The sequence below is a fragment of the Balaenoptera physalus genome (assembly GCF_965194825.1).
Source record: "Balaenoptera physalus genome assembly, chromosome: 5".
NCBI classification, from domain to species: Eukaryota; Metazoa; Chordata; class Mammalia; order Artiodactyla; family Balaenopteridae; genus Balaenoptera; species Balaenoptera physalus.
In genome coordinates this window covers 29859616-29882502 of record NC_138884.1, presented here as the reverse complement: position 1 = coordinate 29882502, position 22887 = coordinate 29859616, and the positions used below count along the sequence as shown (strand labels likewise).

General features: G+C 43.9%; 1 protein-coding gene across 5 annotated transcripts in view; it reads right to left on the bottom strand.

The window, feature by feature from the left end:
* The window catches only part of GAB1 (GRB2 associated binding protein 1), a 125021-nt gene extending 104218 nt beyond the window's left edge, over positions 1-20803 (bottom strand). For 4 of the 5 annotated variants that reach the window (XM_082463366.1, XM_082463368.1, XM_082463367.1 and 1 more), the window contains exon 1: positions 20673-20803. In XM_082463366.1, the coding sequence (XP_082319492.1) occupies positions 20673-20744 (72 nt within the window). In that variant the 5' untranslated portion in view covers positions 20745-20803. Of the gene's footprint in view, positions 1-13877; positions 17034-20672 lie in introns of those variants that run through there. The other variant, XM_082463370.1, reaches the window with a different exon arrangement.
* Between the last annotated feature and the right edge of the window lie 2084 nt (positions 20804-22887).

Here is a 22887-nt window from a genome sequence, read left to right as displayed (position 1 = left end):
GATTCAATGCAATCCCTCTCAAATTACCAATGGCATTTTTCACAGAATTAGAACAAAAATTTTACAATTTGTATGAAAACACAAAAGACCCCGAATAGCCAAAGCAATCTTGAGAAAGAAAAATGAGTTGGAGGAATCAGGCTCCCTGACTTCAGACTATACTACAAAGCTACAGTAATCAAGATAGTATGGTATTGGCACAAAAACAGAAATACAGACCAATGGTACAGGATAGAAAGCCCAGAGATAAACCCATGCACCTATGGTCAACTAATCTATGACAAAGGCGGCAAGAACACACAATGGAGAAAAGACAGTCTCTTCCATAAGTGGTGCTGGGAAAACTGGACAGCTACATATAAAAGAATGAAATTAGAACACTCCCTAACACCATACACAAAAATAAACTCAAAATGGATTAAAGACCTAAACGTAAGACCCGACACTATAAAACTCTTAGAGAAAAACATAGGAAAAACTCTCTTTGACATAAATCACAGCAAGATCTTTTTTGACCCACCTCCTAGAGTATTGAAAATAAAAACAAAAATAAACAAATGGGATCTAATGAAACTTAAAAGCTTTTGCACAGCAAAGGAAACCATAAACAAGATGAAAAGACAACCCTCAGAATGGGAGAAAATATTTGCAAACGAAGCAACGGACAAAGGATTAATCTCCAAAATATACAAATAGCTCATGCAGCTCAATATCAAAAATACAAACAACCCAATCCAAAAATGGGCAGAAGACCTAAATAGACATTTCTCCAAAGAAGACATATAGATGGCCAAGAGGCACATGAAAAGCTGCTCAATATCACTAATCATTAGAGAAATGCAAATCAAAACTACAACGAGGTATCACCTTACACTGGTCAGAATGGCCATCATCAAAAAATCTACAAACAGTAAATGCTGGAGAGGTTGTGGAGAAAAGGGAACCCTCTTGCACTGCTGCTGGGAATGTAAATTGATACAGCCACTATGGAGAACAGTATGGAGGTTCCTTAAAAAACTAAAACTAGAACTACCATACAACCCAGCAATCCCACTCCTGGGCATATACCCAGAGGAAACCATAACTCAAAAAGATACATGCACCCCAATGTTCATTGTAGCACTATTTACAATAGCCAGGACATGGAAACAACCTAAGTGTCCACTGACAGATGAATGGGTAAAGAAGATGTAGTACATACATACAATAGAATATTACTCAGCCATAAAAAGGAACGAAATTGGGTCATTTGTAGAGATGTGGATGGACCTAGAGTCTGTCATACAGAGTGATGTGAGTCAGAAAGAGAAAACCGAATATCATATATTAATGCATGTATGTGAAATCTAGAAAAATTGGTACAGATGAACTTAGTTCCAGGGCAGGAATAGAGATGCAGACATAAAGAACAGACATGTGGACACAGGGGGGAAGGGGAGGGTGGGATGAATTATAAGGTTAGGTTTGACATAAATACACTACAGTGTGTAAAATGGATAGCTAGTGGGAACCTGCAGTATAGCACAGGGAGCTCAGCTCAGGGCTCTGTGATGACCTAGAGGGGTGGGATGAGGTGGGGAGCCGTTTGGGAGGGAGATCCAAGAGGGAGGGGATATATGTATATATATAGCTGATTCACTTTGTTGTACAGCAGAAACTAACACAACATTGTAAAGCAATTATACTCCAATTAAAAAACAAAAAAAAGACTCCACGTTCCCAATGCAGGGGGCCCAGGTTCGATCCCAGGTCAGGGAACTAGATCCCTCATGCTGCAACTAAAGATCCCTCGTGCTGCAACTAAGACCCCGCACAGCCAAATAAATAAATAAATATTTTTAAAAAAACAAAAAAGAGTAGATGGTGATTGTGTAAATATAAGAATCATATAGAACACTGAAAAAATTACAAAGAAGTCAGTGAAGTTCAACAAAAGCTGGCTGCAATTTAATAATTGTGGTCTAGACACTTGAAAGCATATATATTTATACACACACACATGATTGGCATATAAAATGTAAATATATATGCTCATTATAATATTCGTTAAAAATTTAGGCTCGGTTTAATGTACCAGCCCTTTCTTTTTTAGGTTCTCATTTTTTTTAAGTTTTAATAGCTACGATCAAATTTGTTCTTTCCTGGTTTTGATGCTCCGTATTTGTGATTTTAAAATATCAGCCTTATGGCCCACTTTTGAAGAGATAAGGAAAAAACAAAGCTCCAATCAGGGGGAAAAAAACCCTTTTCTGACAATCTTATTAAATGTACATTTAACATATTATTTCAAAATCTTTCGCAGGAGGAGTGAATGTTGCTGTCATCAGGGGGTACCTTTCCAATCCTGAGAGTAAGCATGAGGCAGGGGAGCCAACAGGCCTAAACTATGCAACCTGCCACACTGTGGCAGGCACCCACAGCTTCAACAGATACTAGATTCACCTCATTCCTTTGTCATCCTTACCTACCCTTTGCTGCAATAGGAAACAGGAAAAAAAAAAAAAAAAATCAAAGTGCACGGTTTTTGAAAAAGCTCCCTGGTGATTTTTATACTCTCCTGAGTATACTCCTGAGCAGCTGTGTACTGCCCCCCAAAAGGAGAACTCAAGATAGGCATTGACTCATCTCACCCTTAAATGCATTGCCTCATCTCACCCTTAAATGCACTATATCAAAATACCTGAGAACCCCTGGTTTCAACTGACAACTCCCCTGACTAGTTTCAGAGCCCAAAGTTGTGGCTGCAGCCAGACAGGTGTCAATGCATCAACTGTGATACAGGCCCCCCAAAAGAGAACCTTGTAAAGACCATTTCTCTACGCCTCAGAGCTGGGCCAGGCTGCCATCTTGATGATCTGAGCAACCACTGGGTAGGAGGTGACTCCACAGGTGCCCGAGTTTATCCTGTCTGTCCTGTTCCCATCATTTGTGTTCACATGATAAGCTTGCAGAAGAGTTGCTCCAGCGAGGCTCACGGAAAGAGCTTCAGGACTAATTCTGCAGAGACAAAAACCTGGCCGAGCAAGAACTCAAACTCATCCCGGAGAGATTACCAAAAGCTTTTTGGGAGACAAGTCCTAAGGTACTAGTCTAAAAAAAAACACACAAAAAGGTGGTGGAAAGAGAAGATCTGAGATTTCTGCAGAATCTGAAGGGAGAAAATGAAAAATTTATTTTGTTCAGAGGGTAAGGGAAGTATCCTAAATAGCATCTTCTAAAAGGGTTCCCCTTCAAGAAGAAAATGTCAACACTTCACAGGCTCGACTCTCCACACTCCTCCCAGAAATTCCCATCGCTCACTTGGCGGGCGTCCAGATCGCCTAGTTCAGCTGGCAAATATTCAAATACAGTTATTCCAAATATGTTAATGAGGTTAACAGGGTACTCCCACCACGTCACCCCACCCTCCCTTTCTTTGTGTGAACTGAACCTGTGCAGGTTAAAACAGGTGTGCCAGACACTTGCTAAGTGAGATTACTGACTGTTAGCTAAGTGACTGCCAATTTAAAATAAGCATTTAGGGAGAACGGCCTTGCTCAAATGTATGTTGTCTTTTGAAAGGAATATTTCGATGTTCAACTCACTCCCACTCCAGTAATCCCCTATGGGTGTAAAAATATATGCATCAATGATTTACATTCTTTCAGTGCCATATTCAAAGTATCTTAGAGATTCCAAGGTACTTGACAAGTATTCTTGTAAAAAGAACTTCCCAGTGACATATGTTTCATTCTGCAAATGAAGAAATGGAATTAGTGGTTACACATTGGGAAAGATAATGATAATTGGAAATCACCGGCAGGTTTACTAATTTGTTAATTTATCAGTTAAGGAATTTATTCAACAATATTTCTTTAGCCCAACATTAAGTATTTCCTTTGTGTACCCAAAGAAATCACAAAGCCAACTAGCTACTCATCTTTGGTTTGTATGTATTCTAAAAATCTCAAAATTTCCCCCACAAAATCCGACTACCTAAAAATCTTCATTCCTCTTTCTCCCTGCCTCCCCAAAAAAGCTTTAACTTGTTTCTTCATCCACACAGACATTCCACACATAGTCTGAATTTTAAAATAGGCCATGCAGCTTCACTGTCAGTAGAATAGAAACTGCCAGTTCCAAAAAAATCTCAGCATGGCCTGGTCCCTAAATTAGTCCCCAAATCACCGGACCTTATACAGGAAATCAGGATCCAGTATCTTAAGTTTAAAAATTAAAGGGAGGTTGGAAGGAAGGTATAAATGGGATTACACACTTACCCAGGGTGACTCACGCTCATATGATCAAGATTAAACTGAGCACGGAATCTACAATCAGGAAAGAATTTTTCCTCGGGGGCAGAAAGGGGTGTGGGATTTCCAAATGGGCACTAAAGTAGGATCTTCTGTGTGGATCAGGTGAGCAAATCCCACATAATTAACTTCCTACTATCAATACAAGAAAGGAGCAAACACAGGTGAGCTGCATGCCTTCCCAAACGGTGCCGGGTCTAAAGCCCCTTCAGATGTTTCCAATGCTCCAGAGATTAGATGGAGAAGCAAAAGAGATTGGGGTGGCACAACCGTGTCAATACACTTAACATTACTGAACTGTGCACTTAAAAATGGGTAAGAGGGTAAATTTTATGTTATGTGTTTTTTTAAAAAATAAAAATTTTAAAAAAGAGTGAGAGACTGGGGTGAACTTACCATATTGTCACTGCTCTAAGGGGCAGCTAAAATGCTCTTAAAATGTCAAAGCATTTGAATTTTGGTAAGTACAACAACCCACTGAAGATGGGGATAGATGTGGCAGATTGGGAATGGCACTGGGCTGGGTGTCAGGAAGCTTGCATCCATGACTACCTCTGCCTGCTGAAACCAACTGGCCTTGAACTCAGGGTATTTCCTTGGCCTCAATTCCCTAGGTCCTCGTTTTCTCACTGAGAATAGGATCAGTAATTAAGTTTTCCTCCTTTCACTACTTTAAGTATTTCTTCTCCTTAAGTACTTCCATAAAAATCTCAAAGTTATGAAAAGTTATTCTGCTTTGGAAATACACGGTTTAGAAACAACAGATTCTCTTTGAAAAACAAACATGAATGTTTTCAACACGAGAACCTTATCTGAAACATTAAAAATACTTCAATATCCTTGTTCCAATATCCCTCAGTTAATAAGAACATGGGTTTCTCAACATAGTTAACTATTTCTCCAGCTTGGGAATAAAAATTGCATTTGCTAAAATATTTAGTATGCATAAAACCTACTATAAAAGAGTATGTTTTAGCTGTTTAAGCATCACTGAAATCAGTAGGGAGATACTAAACTTTTAAGTATATCTGAGTATTAAAAATTATACCTTAAAGCATAGAAATAATCAAAGTACCAACATCCTATGAATTTTAAGTCAATCTATGCATTTTCTCGTTAAATATAAGTAAATATAAAATCATTAAAAGTTTAAATATGTATATTCAGTTTAATGATGTCTTATTTAATTATGAAAGAGACATTTCCCTTTAGTAACTTATGCAAAGGGCAATACATCTGCTTACCTAATATTTTACAACTTCTGCTTCACTAACATTTTATAACTTATTTTTCCTATATGTTAAAGCAAAACCAGAAATTTTAAAGTTAAAATACTCCCACTGAAAACTGATAAGCTATATATTTTTTTATGCTGCACTTGGATGACTACTTAATGTTGTGGTTCTCCCTAGGAGCATTTACACTTGTTTACAGCAAATTTAAATATTCATTGGAAACATCTATCACTGTGTTAAACAACATATGGGTTAGAATAAATTATAGAAAAAAATCTGAAAAAATAACTAGAACTATCAAGAGACTCCTAAGAAAAGAAGTCTACCAAGTATATGGTTTTAAAAATACAGGAAAGCAAGGCAATAAAGTCACCTGAAATGAAAAGAGCAAGGCGTGAGCCCAGCCTTCGATTCTTCCTGCGGGACAGAAGTCACAGGAGTCTAGCCTTTCTTCATAGAAGCTGGTTCTGGGTCTCCACCACCAGCCAGCAACAGCCCTTTTATTCACTTCGGGAGCAAGGTGATCTACTAACTGAACATACTTGAACTCTCAGTTCAGTGAGAGGGTGTGGCAGACACTTCGTATAATAACAATACTGATACCGTATAATAACAATAATGATACTCAACACTTACAAAGCAGATGGGAAGATTCTCTAAGATCTTGCAGGCAGATGGGCAGAGTATCTTCCCGAGTAAGGAAATGGAGGGGAAGGGAGAGAGAGTGAAGGATGGAGAGAAGGAAGGGAGGGAGGAAAGGTCAGCCAGCTCATCAGTATGACACCACAGTGGTGAAAAGTCGACAGTACAATCTGGGTTCCCAGCATGGAGAAATGAACACTTTGACACCGAGACAGGGTAGAGTAAATTGAAAGACGCACACTCTGATGAAGAGATGGTTAGAGCAGGGTAAGGAAGGAATTAACAAAAGCTGAGGATAGCCATCATTTTATAAGTAACTCCCCCAATTCCTTTTATTTTGGGAGGGGGTGTCAAGATCTTTCTGCAAGGTATACATAGAATCATAAAGTTCCCCTAAGAAACTAATATGTGAAAAAGATGATAGCTTTCTAAAAACAGAGTGAACTCAGTAGGTAGTTGGAAATAAATTCTTTATTCCTCTGCTAGGATTAAATAACCATTCCCACCTGGGCCACTTCTTGGCCAATTTTCTAAGAGTCTGTCTTATCTGTCTCTCTCTCTTGCTCTCATTCTCTAAAATGGACTTTAAAATCAAAGTTTAGGTTCAAAGAAACAGATTAGAATATATACATTACACACAGGGAGAGAGAGAAAGAGAGACAGACAGACAGACAGAAATTTGAAAAAAGAACTTCTTTAGTCACGTAGAACTATTTTGGTGCTCTTTTACAAACCAACCACATCTCAACTAACCAAAAATTAGGGCAAACTAGACATGTACTATGAAGACAGTGGGAAAAAAATATCTGAAATTAGAACTATTCCAGGAAATCTGGACTGTATTTTAGTAATAGGCTTTCAGATCCAATAACCAGAATAACCAGAACTTCTGGTGAGGAGCTAATCCTCTTCATCTTTAAGCCATTCATAAGGCCCTCGATTCAGGAATGCACGTTCTTTTTCAAATCGATACCTGCACAGTACCTTCCTTGATTTCATCACATCTTTGAGCTTCTGGGCGATGGTTAGGTACTTTCTCATATTCTCACCTTTCTAAAAATTCCCTTTCACTTTTGTCATCCTCTAAATATGTCCCCTTTAGGGGAAACTTTGATCTAAATCACGTATTTTTTAAAGGATCACAGCATATTTCCCTTATCTCACAGAAAAGAAGCTGAAGTTACTTTCTGAGTTTTGGTTCTTGCCTTCCTATCCCACTCTCTATACACATTTACTTCTACTGGATTTTCTTCCTTTTCCCATGTTTCCTCCATGCTAACTCAGCACTTATCCAAGGGTAAGGTGACGACCACCTACATCAGAACCAGCAGGGATTTGAGTTAGAAAACGCAGTTTTCTGGACCTCTACCGAGATTTACTAAAAATTTCAGAACGGGCAAAAGGCTCCAGAATGTTCATTTCAGAAGTTACCCAGGTGGGGCTTCCCTGGTGGCGCAGTGGTTGAGAGTCTGCCTGCCAATGCAGGGGACACGGGTTCGAGCCCTGGTCTGGGAAGATCCCACATGCCGCGGACCAACTGGGCCCGTGAGCCACAACTACTGAGCCTGCGCATCTGGAGCCTGCGCTCCGCAACAAGAGAGGCCGCGATAGTGAGAGGCCCGCGCACCGCGATGAAGAGTGGCCCCCGCTCGCCGCAACTGGAGAAAGCCCTCGCACAGAAACGAAGACCCAACACAGCCAAAAATAAATAAATAAATAATTTAAAAAAAAAAAAAAAAAGAAGAAGTTACCCAGGTGATTGGTATGCACATTAAAGTTTGAGGTCCACTGCCCCAAACCCTGGATTCTTCCTTCACCAAAGGACACGGGGACTCTACCAAACTATTACATGAACAAGTGCCGTCAGAGCATCTGAGAAGAGAGAGCAGCGTGGCAGTTCTGTTCACCTTCCTTTTGAGATACCGATAGAGGAGGTAACAAAGTTTGGAGGCTGAGCTGACTGTGAGACATCAGCACAAATGCAGACTCATCAGCCCTGCTCCGTGGCTGCTGCCAAGTACAGTAGCCAGACCTGCAAGAGGACTGATTACATGTAATTTATAAAAAGTAAACAAGCTGAGCGGCTTGTGAACAATGAATGGTGATATTCAAGCCAAGAGGTAATAAAAAGCATGAATAAATGACTCAGCATCCCCCTCCCCACCCAGACAACAATTGGTTGTACTCCAGCTAGGATTAGCATGGGAAAAAAAAAAAAAAAAAAAAAGAGTATTTGGGGCAATGATTTAAATGATAACAGACCATTTACCATTGGAGAGAGATTTCTGTCTCTTGCAGAAACCCCTGTGACAGGGGTGCATGGCCCCAACCTCTGGGGTTCAAAAGCTCAGGCATCTAAATGACTTTTTCTCAACCTTATTGAAGCCAGAAACGGAAATGCCTGGGTCCAAGGCTGCAACACAGTCCTGTACCTGAATTATGGCTTTTAAAGGAAACACAGGGAAAGAGACCAAATGAATAATACAGCTGTAGGAACCAAGTTCTATGAAGGATTCCTCTACCTGAGGGTTTCCCAACTTCTGCCCTACTGATATCTGGGGCTGGGTCACTCTTGGTTGCAAAGGCTGTCCCGTGCATTGTAGGATCTTTAGCATCGTGCCCGCCTCAACCCACCAGCCGCCAGTAGCACCCCCAGTGGCGACAACCAAAAAACACCTCCAGACATTGTCAAACGTCCCTGGCGGGGGCAAAGTCACCTTCCCACTTCCACAAAAAACCACTGCTGTACACAGACACATCACGAAGATATGTTCGTATTAGTAAACTAGCTCGAGGAACATATTTTTGACATCATAAAGATCTCATGATTTTTGCTTTTAAATATACATGTACATACGCCTCTTAAGTCCGTGATCCTACTTTTTAAAATATATTTTTCCGATACCAGGGACTACAATACACAATCTTAATATGGTGTCAGGGAGCTATTCAAGCCACTACAAACGTGCCACATAAGGAAATAACTAGTGGGCTCCTTGCCTTTCCTAGTCACGATCAATCAGCTGTCAACTTTATCGCCAGAGGATTCATGTCCACTTAACACAGCCAAAGTGTCCATCAGGCACAGGCCACCAAGTGCTAGAGCCCATAAAACTTTTAGGAGCCCACAAAAAGTGTCTTAATATGAATTCCTTTTAAAATCAGAATAAAAAATGAACATAATAAGGATAATAACTATCTAATAATAAATCCAGCTTGGAATATATTCATCTATCTGGACACAGTTGCAAAATATAATTTTTATTCTTTTTTTTGTTACAGGAAGGGAGCCCTTGAAGGCAAAAGTACCGGGGGCTCGTGAAAAATCACAATGAGCCCCAGCATCAAAAGGGGGAACAAGAAATTAAACAAACAAGTGCAATCCGGTGCGATGGGCACTGTCCTGTGGGAATGGTCGAGCATCGAAGGGGAACAAAACAGACGCTCTTGGCCCACTGGGTCTGCATGGGTGAGTGACAGTGGTGGCGGGAGTTCGAGGGAGGCTCCCGGGGTAGCCTGGGTGTGGAGGCAGAGAGAGGAGGGCCAGGAATCCCTGGAGAAGAGAAGCGCACAGGCCAAGGCCAGAGTGAGGGATCACAAAGGCAATTCGGGACCTGAAAGCTCAGTACAGCTGAAGCGGAGCGCATGAGTGAGAAGGAGGTACATGCACGGGCCACATCACAGAGAGCCCTGCAAGCCAAGAGAAGGGGTTTGGGCACTCCTCAGAGCAAAGGAACCCTGCGGAACAGCCTCAAACTGGAGCCCGGGACGATCAGATCTGGGCTTCAGAAAGGCCATGCTGGCTGCCTTGATGAAGCTCGTTTGGAGGGACACAAGGATGGAGACAGGGAGATGAACTAGCTATTGCAGAAATCCGGCAGAAAGGCAAAGGCAAAGGCAGCTTAGGCAACACAGAGGTCAAGAAGTCAAGAGATCTTTGGAAGGTAAAACTTACAGGATTTGGTCACTGGATGTGGAGAAGGAGAAGAGAACAAAGAAAATCCTCTGGCTTATGCCACCGGGAAAGGGATGGTGGCGTGACTGACTGAGAGAGGGAACAGCAAGAGGACGGGGTTTAGGGAGAGGATGGTGAGCCCTGCTGTGGGCATGTGGACTCCCCGTTGCTGTGGGGATCTAAGCAGTTAGAGATCTACTAACCAGTTAGAGCCAAAGATGTGGAGTGACAAATGGGCTGAAATGGTGTCTTCAAATCATCAGCATATAATTCAGGGGCATTTCACTGGGCTTTACGATCCACAGATGGGCTTTAAAGGTTAGGAAACGTGCAAGGGGATAATATGGTTTGTGTTTAAGTTTGTAAGAATTCTGTGGACACTACTATATATAAAACAGATAACCAGCAAGGACCTACTGTATAGCAGAGGGAACTATACTCAATATCTTGTAATAACCTACAATGGAAAAGAATCTGAAAAAGAATATATAACTGAATCACTCTGCTGTACACCTGAAACTAACAAAACTGTAAATCAACTAACAACCAGCATAATGTGGGCACTGGCCAAGCAGGGGGAAAAAAAAAAGAATTCTATGGAAATGGAGAACGTGGAGCTTTTATCAAATTTTCAAAAAAGTTCATGAACTCCCAATGGACGAAGAACTACTAACAGTGTGACACGGGAGTAGAGACCATCCAGGGCTAGCCAGCACGAGAACGCTTAGGAACTCCAACACTTCCAGAAACCGGAGCCTGGTATCAGGAAGGCACAGGGAAGAACATATTTTGAGAAAATGGACTGGTTATCTCCAACGATGTAGTCAAGAGTTTCATGAAAAATAAAAATTAAAAAGTTCAGATCTAGTTCTGCTAGATTGGGCAACCATTGGGGATCTTAGTGGGAGCCGGGTTAGGTAAGGATGATGGAAAAGGACCTGGGCTGTATTCCACTATGAGATGAGTAGCAGGTGAGGAAGAGGGGGCCGCCAAGTGGACACAACTTACCCACGAGTCTAGCTGGAAAAGGGAGCAATAGAAAGAGTCTCGCTCCAGCCCCGTCTTTGAAATTTGAACTCGTCTTTTAAGGTCCTGGTGAAATCTCTCTTGCCACCTTCATGAAACCTTCCCGGAGTCCCTGAATTCACCTCCCTCGGCTGAATTCTTCTAAAGCCTGGCCTCACACATCACTGATCACAACATAACTTGCAGTACTGAGTGCCTCCTATGTCCCTAGCAGCATATAAACTCCTGAAAGGTAGAGGCAGTGCCCTCTTGGGCCTCTTCTGAATTCTTTGCAGTGACTTGTTCCCAGCGGGCATCCCCTCAAGGACTGCAGGGTCTGACCTGAGAAGTAAGAGATCTGGCCCTGCCAGAACAGCTGGTTAATTGTATGACCTCGGACAAATCAATTAAGTCTCTCGGAGGCTATTTATTTTCATTCCCTGTAAGAAGAAGAGGCTGGACTCTGCACTAGGGAAGAAGGAGATAAGTATAATTGGGAAAGATATTCGATATAGCTGTTGTTTTTGTAATGCAAATCATAGAAAGTAAAACTGGATTAAAAGCCACGGGAAACTCAAACAATACATGATAGAGAAATGGGTTAGAAGAGGTTGAGAAACATTGAACTAGACGATTTATCATTTTAGGCTTAAAATTCAACAAGTATTTGGTCATGCTGCTCAAGAGATTGTGCCAGGTACCACCTTGTGCATTTCAGACGCAGAGAACAAATGCCATCTTTGTCCTCTGGAAATTAATAACCTATTACAAACACCAAAGAATGATAAATGAAGCCATAATTTTCTTTGTAAATAGATCATGTGTACACACTTTCTACTGTGTATACTGTGGGTCATTAGGAAAATCATCTAGAAAGATATGTTAAAACTAAAAATATACCAGGCATGCTTTTCCTGTTTTGACTCTTCCACTGCTTAAATGAAGAGAAAGAGAAAAGAACTACAGCATCAGTTTAATTTTGTGCACTTTTCTTCAGAGATAAATGACCTGGATACCCTGTGAAGATTACTCAGAAGGCTTGGGTTTTATGTAACAGCACCACCAGGAACAAATTAACTGCCCAAATACTTCACATTCTTCCTAGCTCAGTATTTCCTTTTACCTTTTTCCAACACTTCAAACATTTAAATCTGAAGTTGTCAGGGAGAACTTGTAAAATCCAATCCTCCTACACAACTTTGGGGTCAATTATAACTTTGCCAGAGGGCAGGGGCTTCAAATGATGCTTCCCTAACCCAGTGGGGTGAGCCTTCCTCACCAAGTTCTACGTAACGCCACTGGAATTCACAGCACTGGAGGTAGCATTTTACCAAGTGTTTCTCTTCCAAGTGACAAAGATGAAAGCACTTCTTTCCCACAGATCAAGTGGTCAGCCCTCCAATCAGAAGCACTTTCCTCTTGGTTACGATGACCCTAGCCAAGGCACCGATGGGAATGTGTGATGCACTGGAGTCGACAAGGCACACCAGGTACTTAATTCTTTAACCAAGTAGTCATTTCAGGGAGGAGTCCTGCTAGTGAGAAAGTGGCCTGACCGCATTTCCCAATACAGGAGTAACTAAAAACTGCATTTCAGGAGAGAAAAACAATCTACCTGCTGGGTAGAACATTAGGATTCCTAGTCTTGATTACTACATAACAGGACATAAATAACTCCCCCCTTTTTTTTTTAGAGAAAAGGTGAAAGATTGTGTGTGTAAGGATTTTGACATGAACACTTTGTGATGTTGGTAGTGAGGCTTCTCCTACAGAGGAAGAAGTGGAAAACAAGGGGAAAAGGGGAAAAGGGCAAGAGGGTAGGGATTCCTGGGGGAAAGGGTGCTTTTTACCTCTCTCCCACTTAAAAAAGTTAGCAGAAAAAATTTTATAGCAACTGGCTAACTGATGTATTAAATACAATAAATATTTAATACAAAATATTAATTACAGAATATTAAGTACAGTAAAAACGACAACAAAAATAGATTGAGTTCTCAATCCCCTGACGCTACTGTCCTGCATATTTTATTTCATAAAAGCAAGCCTCTTAACTAAAATTATATTTACCTGCTTATTTCACATAAAACTGCCAAATATCTCTAGGCAATAATGACAAATATTCAATTCAACCAAGCAACACGAAGTCAGTTACAAACCCTTACTGTTAACATTTTTTCCCCCTCTTCAGACCAGAGGATGAAAAGTAAAATGAAATTTTAATGTTTTCTTTTTCCATGTGTGATATTCTTAAAGAAGAACCATATGTAAAACTTTTCAAAAAAAATTAAACGACACGAGTTAAAACAAAGGAAAATAAATAAAAAAGGGAAAAGAAAAACAATGAGCAGGATAGTTTAAGCAAAGTTTAGTATTTTTCTTCCTTTTAAAAAAAAAAAATGACCTAAGATTTCTACATTGAAGAGAAATGTTTGGACTCTTGGTATATTGTTTTTAATTCATGGAACAATGATGTAGGCATTTGTTTTTTTCCTTTTAAGACATTGCTGTTGTTGTTGTTGTTTATTTTTTTTTTGAACACATGGGGAATTACCTAGGCCAAGTATGAATTCAAAGAAAAAAGCTGGGAGTAAAAAACCACCACCATACGAAAAACTTGTGGTAAATCTGGCATTCTTTCCAGTGTATAAAAGTAAAAGAAAACTCAGTTTAGAAATATGATAAAAATTTCTGAAACACACAGAAAGGAAAGAAGTTAAATAGTAGGAAAAAAAAATTAAGATCACTCACATTTCCCCTTCTAGAAGCTCTATTTCTTTGCGACTTACATCTTCACATGCAGTTTGCATATAGTAGCTCTGCTAAAAACAACCACATGGAAAATTTTTGTTCCAGATAACACTGCAGGACGGGGCTTGGCAGCTACAAGCTGTAATCAGAATGCTTCAAGGGCTAATGTAACCCAGATAACGACCAAGCATGCATTTCGGTGCAGAGTCTTAACTATTTTTTTTTTTTTTATAAAGCAGGCTGTGGGAGGGTCCAAAGCTGCTGGGTTCTACTTTATACACATTCAGCAATGAGCATTTTTCTCTTCAGTTAGGGAGCCTTTTGCTCCTAGGAATAAAAGAATTGCTTAAAATATAAAAGATTCTTTTCCAGTTAAGGCATTCTTGTAGGATTTGAGGTGCTCACACAGACAAGCCTGGAATGGTCGAAGCTTCCAAGTTCCTAAAATGACTTTTCCCAGTAATTCCACAGGCCTGCATCGCCATCTCCAATTCATTAAGGCTCCCCCAGCCATTGAGTTGGCAAATGAAGAGGCTACATATTTAACAACCGTGGAAATCCAAGGTACAATGAGCCACTTTCCCCCAGGAGTAATCTAAAGAAGAAAAGAATGCTGATTTTATTTGTTCCTGTAGCTGAAGAGGGGGGAGCAGACAGAGACCTGGGTCTTGGTAAGTTTCCTGTACTTAGTCGACTGAGATAAAGAGTCACAGAAGTGCTGTGACTTCAATCCAAGTTCAAGTGGCAAATTCAGATGGAGCTCTAACTTGGGGGAAATGAGCCACCATGTTAATGCAAGGAATGTGAAATGGGAGAAACCCTTCCATCAACAGTCAGGAGGGGTTTAATGTGATCCAATGGTGTTATTCTCTGTCCTCCAGCCCTGGCTGGCACTCACACAGCTGGGTTAAGATGGCTTCCAAAGTCCAAAATAAGACGCTAGCCCAAGGCAGCCCCGGCCCTCCTGCTGGAACTCAGAAGCAAATGAATCAAAGGCTCTTTTATTCTCCCTCCTACCAGAACATGCTCCCTCTCTGTTGTCAACTAAACGCTTGCCAGAATGAATTATTTAGTTCCAAACAGACATAAAGAAATCTTAAATAACACATGTCCCTTGGAATTTTAATAAGTTCAGGTGACCGGACAAGTGGGGTTGTTTGGTTTGTTGTCTAGCCCGGGACAGAAAATTCACCTGTGGTCAGGACCCCATCAGGAGCATTAGGTCATGGCAGAAACTGAAACTTCTCAAACTGCAAGTTACAGCTGACATCCAAATTCCATGCATGAAACGGAGCCGTTCTGTCCTTTTCGCTGGGATGTCTGAACTCAACACAAAGTCCCCGTTCTTCCTTGAAAACCAGGCTTCCCTTCTGATTTTGCTATTTCTGTCAGAAGCACCTGGATTCTTCCAAGAATAGAGCCTAAAATTCACCTGTGAAGTCTTCCCTGGCTGCCCCCATCCCCCTCCCCTCTAGTCTGAGCTCTTAAGCAATTACTGTCTGTATCAACCATTTGGCAATTCATCATATACAGCCTTATAAACATAGCTCTTGTAAAACGATTTAAAGGAACATGCATTTACAGCTTGTCTTGGGGAACAGATTAGAAACTCCTTACGGGAAGGGAGTGGGCCTTTCCCTCCACGGTATTCAACACGTGGCACATTTACAAAAGCTCCAGAGATAACCTGTTTATCAATTCAGTCAACAGATACCTGGTGAGCTTCCACTCTGTATCAGACACAGCAGCACAGGCACGCGGCAGCCCTGGGCTCAGTGAGCCTGCATTCTGTTAAGGGAAGCGCCGGAGGGTCCCCAAAGAATTCTGCCTCTGCAGTTCTAATATATTCACTAGGCTATTTAAGATGAACAAGAAATGAAGATTTATTTCCCCCACAAAAAGGAAGCCTATTGAGAAGCTCCCCATCTGCCCCTCCCTCCCAAGGAAAAGTCTGAGAAGAGGAATGTTAGAGGGCAAGAGAGTTTAGAATGTAGATGTGTTGCCCACCCCTTCCCCATTTTACAGATAAGGAAACTGAGGATTAGAAGGATCCAAAGATCATGTGAATAGTGGCAAAGCCCAGGTGAATTCTGGGTCCTGACACTCAATCCAGGGTTCCTTCCACCATGGCCCAATTTACCCAAAACTCTTCAAAAATAAAGTGGTAATCCACCTGCTACGATGTTCCTTCTCGCATGTTAGTCTCTGTAAGAAAATTAGCAGTGCCGGCAGTTAATCACCTCTTAAATGCCCTCAACCTGCAAATCATCAAGACCTTAGCTACATATTTTTTATGTCAACTCCAAACTATGGAATCTTACTTAGCCTTAAAAGTGCCTTGTCACTTCATTTCTTTCATATTCTTTAAGCGGACTCATTATGGCAAAACACACTGAAATAACCAGTTCACCTGTCAACCAGATTATCCAAGTACAAATTCTTGCCATATTTTTGTATTTGTTCAAAGATGATCAGTTAAAAAAAAAAAATTAAAAACAGCAGAATTCTAAAACTACCCTCCAAGCTGATACACCTTCTTAGTAGTAATTTTGAATCCCAAAAGACAACAATCAGATTCAGGGATTCAGCAACTCATATCACTAAGCCCAGGCACAACAAAAGAATTAACTATCATTAACTTTCATAAAGACAATGTAAGTGCTAGTTGATGATCTTTCTTAGTAGAAACAATGTTCCTGCCTTATTGGAAAAGGTAAAAAGAAAACATTTGAAATTTGAATGGAATGTTCACTAATGGAAGAATTGCAGGAAAAAATTTCCTTGAACAGAATAATTATGCTCCTTCAGTCTCTGTAAGCAAAAGCTTCAGAATCTGTTGACTACTGGCAATTCCCAGTAGCAGAATCTGCTACTGGGAATTGCCAAAAAAGGGCAGGAAAAGCTTCCAAACATCCCAGTCCTCTTTATCGTACTGACACTCTGGAACAGGGACTTAGCCCAGCTCCTGGGGTGTCCTTGAACCAAGGAGATGCTGTTATTTTGCCTTCCCCATGCCTCTCTCCTCCATGTAAGATGTCAGGTGACCACCCAGAGGAAGATGCTATTTCTAAGTCCATTCCCAGAAACACAAGTTCAGACAGAAAACATCCTATAAACTGACAGCTGAAGAGCAGAGCCCGAGCTGGGTGCAGATTACACACCCAAGAACTGGCTGAGGTTGTGCTCCCCAGCTGGCTGGCAGCTAGCAGGCCACCTTGCCCTGGTCCAGAAGCAGGTTCTCCTGCTGAGATTGCACACTGGCCCAAGGCAGACATCTGGGCCATGGAGGGGCCCAAACTTGGTGTCTTGGCTTGAGGCAGGCCATAGGGAAGCTCCCTCTGCAGAGACAGGGGGACAGCCAGCTGGCTTGAAGCAATCCTTTGTTTTCAAGACTTACCTTTTATTTCAGCTAAAATTTCAAATCCTGATGAAAATTCTACCATGATTTCAAATGGCTGATTTGTCTTTAAACAGCCCTTTAAACATCTCAGCGCTGCCATTGAGTGCATACTACCAAGAGTCTACTCGGTTTCTATAACCCTAGTGACATTGATCTGTATGTGATTCTACTCAGGTCCTTAACAGAGTGAAAAATCAGCTGTTTAATATATAACACAGGGTGAAAACAGCAACACAGTAGGAGCAAAACTGAGAGAAAGCAGAAAAATCTTCACCTCCATATTAAGTGGACTTCTAAAAATTCTCAGAGGATGGAACACATACAAGAGGTCCTTACCCTTTTGCAAATAAATATAGAAAAAATTAAAAAGAGGCAAAAAGGCTGGAGAATCCGCTCACTAGTCTTTGTCTTACTGTCTTTTATGCCACTTCCACTCTCTTTAGGAAATTCAAGAAAAGCTTCCATATCTGAGGAACATACTAATATAAAAAAACAATGCTGTTGACTATAAAACAGCAAACATAAAATGGAGTTGTAAATGGAATGCATGGGGGCCATAACTTGAGATGACTTTGAAGATAAAACTAAAACAATTTTTTGTCACTTAAAAGCCCTGATGGATCATCTTAATCAATGCTTGGACTACCCTATAAATACTGTAAAGAGCGAGACAACTGTCAAAGTCCTCTGGGCCAAATGTTCCCCAACGAAATCAATGTTCAAACTCCCTGAAGTCTCATTTAACAATTACAGTACCAGGCATCCAAGATATCTTATCACAGTGAATCCGTTCATTCAAAACCATTATCAAGCAACATTTTGCCTATTGGGTGGCCAACAATGTTTCCTTTCATTCAGAAAATAAAGATTTTACATGAAAACCAAACCAGCACAGGAGATGCATGTATATATGCCAATGTCTTTGAGGGGCAAAGCTGCTTTAGCCAAAATTATCTGAACTGGATACCAAGCCAAAGAACACTCATCTGGTAATGTCAAAATCTGGGCAACCAACTTGACAGTGCACATATAAGACAAGACTCATTTTAACTTATAAGTCTCCAGTCACCCTCTTGGACCCCTCAATTCTGGTGGCCACCCTGCCCACTTTCTTCCTGGGCTGTCTCTATGTACTTCATTAGTGTGGAAAGAAAACCCCAGTGCCCAGCCAGGCAAAGAAAACCCCGCCTCCCTCCGCTGTTAGGCATATTCTCCCCTCAGTTGACAACAATTTAGGGAGCCCACGGTCTCTCTAAAGTATTCCTATGGTTTCAGTCTACATGAAGCTTGTTCCTCAAAACATCTATGAAATAACCACAGTACTCCACTTGGGCACACAACCAGAAACCATGTGGCGTTGCTAGCTACCTTTTGTGCACACATGCTTGTCTTGTGTTTCTTCAGCACTGCACCTCTGATCTGCAGCCCGCCCCTTCCTTGCACGCTCAACCAATATCCACAGACTCATAGAAAGTTACAACTTGAAAGGCTGTTTACAGATGACCCGCCAGAGTGCCACTTGAAATCAACTAGATGAGTCATTAACCTTTTAAAGCCCAGCCAGGCAGGCAGATCTGGGTTCAAACCCTGCCTCTGGCACACTCTGGTTATGTAGACTGTGTTCTCATCTGTTAACCAGATAACACCCGCCTCATAAAACTGTTGTAATGATCAAATGAAATAATTTTTTTTTAATTTAGATTTTCCATTTTCTTGGTCCTTGGTTAAGACATAATCTTTGGGGCTGATTTTCTTCCTGGTTTGTATTACATTAAATTGCAAGCCCAAGAGGCAAGGCTTTTTTCCTACTGTATTTTTTTAATCTTATGGTCCCTAGTCCAGTGCGGGGCATCTTTTGAGAGAGCCATAAACCAATCATGTGAAAGAAAGCATTAAACCTCTATTACCACTACCTATTTCAGCTAATGTAGTGTTCTTCAGTTCCCCCAAGGACCCAATCATTTCCTAAACACCGCCTTCTCAAAACAAATACATCTATCAATCCACTCCCTCTTCCCACACACATACAACCTTCTTTTCAGAACTCAGAGCTGAAAACAACACTGCCTCTCCCCAGTTTTTGGATTAAAGTCAGCATATTTACCAGAATATTCAGGCAAAGTGTGATAGGTGGAGAGACAAGATTGGAAGGATTCAAAAAATCTCTGGAGGAACTTTCTTAGGATTTGTGGCATCAAATCCTTAAATAAGAATTACTTGCCTATAACAAATTCTGGCAGAAAGTAAACCAGAAACTCACCGGTGAGTTGTCGGTTTAGTTAAATATTGCACTTAACTCCGTTCTATGCAAGCAAACAGTGACTAATAGGATTACCTCGAGTTCTCACTCTGGATGTAGATACCCTTCCACAAGAAACATTATTAGTGTCGGCCCCCTGGTAGTAAATTTACATTTAAGGGGGCATACATTTTGTTTTCGAGACATACTTTACTAGAAAAATATTTGCGTCATATGCCAGGGCGAAGGTGTCATTTCTTTCTTTTGCAGGGGGCAGCAACAAAAGAGCCAATGGGGGAGAAGGGGATAAGATCGCAGACCCCCCCCCCCCACGCCCCGAAGAGGACACAGATTTCCACCTAAGCAAGGTTGGTTCTTTCAAGGAATATCCTCCTTAACAGCTAAAACGGTTTAACACATAATCAGCAGAAGCAACTCGGGTGGCCTGGGAAAGTACCGTAACGCACAGAAATCCTGACTGGCCCCAGCTGTCCTCTCCTGCGGGGTTTGACAGCGTGTCCACGGCGCCCGAACACCAGGCACCAGGCTCCCCCCAGCGCCCTCCTTTCGCAGCAAACTGCCAAGGCTCTCGGGCCAAACTCCAAGGTCCCTCGCTTCAAAACCGCGAAAATGTGAACCGTGCTAAGCAAACGGTAGGGCGCGTAATAACTTTTTTCTTTCCCGTGTGCGCGGACTGGAGATGCTCGGCTCTAAGGCCAACTTCCCAGGTCCCCCGCCCGCTTCCGGCAACCACCCCGAGGGGAAGGCGGGAGGGAGCGCGGACCAAATAGAGGGCTGATGAGTTCCAACACCTCCGTGGTTTTCCCAGTGCGGGAACTTTACTACACAGCAGTCCCTAAGGATTCCCTGCAGATATAACGAAAGGAGAATGCTCTCCCCCTCGCCCCTGCTAAAAGGAACAATAAAAACATGCAGCCGGCGCTCAGCTGGCCATGCCGGGCCCTCCTACGGGCCGATGTCTGGAATCTGGAGGAAGAAAGGTGCCCGGCCAAGAGGAGGCCCGGGCGTGAGTGTCCAGCCTGGGTCCCCAGCCTGCCGGGGAAAGGGCCCACGGGAAAAGGATGGGGACCAAGGGGAAGCAGCAGCCCGCGCGCGAGCCGCCCGGGAAGGGGAACGGCGGCCGAGCTCTACTTACATAACGCTTCAACTTTTTCTCCGGGGGTGACTTGCGGAGCCATCCGGAGCAGACCACTTCACCGCCGCTCATGGTGCGCGCCTCTCCGGCTCCGGGCCGGGCGCGCTCCCGACACCGCCGACGCCGGACAGCCGCGCAGCGGCGGGGACCTAGCTCTCCGGCGGCGCACCCCGGGCGGACGGGCTCCGTGGCGCGCCGGCTCTCGGCCTCCGAGCTTCTTCCCCGCAAGCAGGTCCGCGGACGTGAGTAGAAGCGGGCCGCGCCGCCGAGGCCGATACCTCGGGGCAGGGTCTGCGGCCGGGCCGAGGGCGCCCCGGCCTCCCTTCAGTGCGCCCGCCCAGCCGCCAGGCGCGTCGTCCCGCCGGCTGCCTCCGTCGCGCTCGGGCTCAACGGGACTCTGCCCCGGCACGGAGCCCAAGCCTCGGCCCCCTGCGCTCCGCCCCCTCGGGACGGGACCTCCCAGAGCGCTCTCTAGACAGACACGACGCTGCACGCGCGCACACCCACACTCTCACACACACACACACACACACACACACAATGCCCCTGCGCGGTGCCCACTCCGACTCGCCCGCTCTCGGTTTCGGTGCGCCCTGCGCGATCCTCTCCTTCCCCCTCCTCGCGGGAGGGTGGGTCACTTCCACGCGGCGCCCGGGCAGCCGGGAGGAAAGGGGAAGCCGCGAGGGTCCCTTGGACAGCGGGCGCAGGGCTGGTCCAGGGCCACGGAGGGAGCCGCCGGCTCGGCGTCGCTGGGCAGGGCAGAGGTCCCGCCGGAGGGTGGGTCCGCGCTCGCCGCCGCTGCGGGAGAGAGAGGGCGGAGGGCGGCGAAGGAACGAGGCTCTCGGCTGCTCGGCTGCGGGGACCGAGCCCACCGTCCAGTCCCCTCGCGCTCCTCCCGCGCCGCCTCCCCCACCCCCGGGCGCGCGGCAGGTTCTGAGCGGCCCGGCCCCCGGCCCCGATCCCTCCCTCTCCCGGCCTCCCGGCTCCCTCTTCCTTTCCTCCTCCCCTTCCCACGTTCGGGCAGGCTGCGGTTTCTGCCCAGACTTTCTCTAACTCCGCCGGAGCGCTTCCAGCCAAAACAAGGGCCAGGAAGGAGGAGACGCACGGAGGGAGGGAGCTAGAGAGGGAGGGAGCGGGAGTCCGAGAGGCACCCTGGGATCTGTAGTTCGGGAAGCTGGAAAGGGGTCCTCGGCCGCCCGGCGGCGTGGAGCCCGGAGCCCCCGGCGGCCTGCTCGCCGGGGAAGGTGGCGAGGCCTCGGCGAGGGCAGCGCCGCCGGGGCTCGGGCTCCGGGCGGAGCGAAGAAACTTCGAATGTTCAAGTCTGGAGATTGCCATCTTGGCTCAGCCGAGTGTCAGTTCGGAGTTAGTACTGTGTACGAGATCAGGAATTGGGGGGTGGGGGTGGGGAATGGGGGGTTTGTACTTGACAGCATGCAAAGCAAAACAGCCCGGAGAGAGACCGCGCGCCCTGGAGAGTCCGCGACCCCCGGATCCCTGCTCGCGAGTCTGAAGGGCAGGGACCAGGAGGGCGAGGACCCAGGGGAACGCGCTAAGGCGACCAGCCTGGAGCGGAGGGCAGAGGGGGACCCTTCCGGGCTGGTGTGGGAACGCTTAGCGGGGCCAAAGGATTTGGTTGAATCGATCTCTGGGACATTTTGAAGTCTCACACTCCCTCCATTTGTTGCCAGTTTCTTCCACTTGACTTGGCATTTGTTTAAAATCTACCCTTGGGGTGTTGGACCAGAAAAGGGAAACTTACTGGATGTCTTAGCGCTATTTGCTTTCTTGTGTGTGCTTTACAATTATGATACCTGGTCCAGAGTTTAACACGATCCTGTAATAGAAATGTCTTTTCCAGTTTATTTGTGGAAAACGAAGCCCTCACGCAAATTTTGGAAGGTGATATAAATAATCAGATAAAAGTGCTAAAAATAGTAGGAGATAAGTGAACATTTCTGGAAAAAATAACCTCAGGCATTTTCTTGTTAATACAACATTCACATTCAGGAGTTCCTCTGAGTTTGAAAAGCTTGTACAGTTGTAGTAGGAAATTAGGTGCTGGGGTGGTGAGAACTAGAGGTCCCTGCACTCATGGAAGTGACATTTCTGTGGCGGCTAGAATAGTAAACAGGGGTCAACACAAGTACAGATTGTGATAATTGTTGTGCCCTGGGGGAAATAAACACAGTAAATTGGAAGAATAACCAGGGTGGGA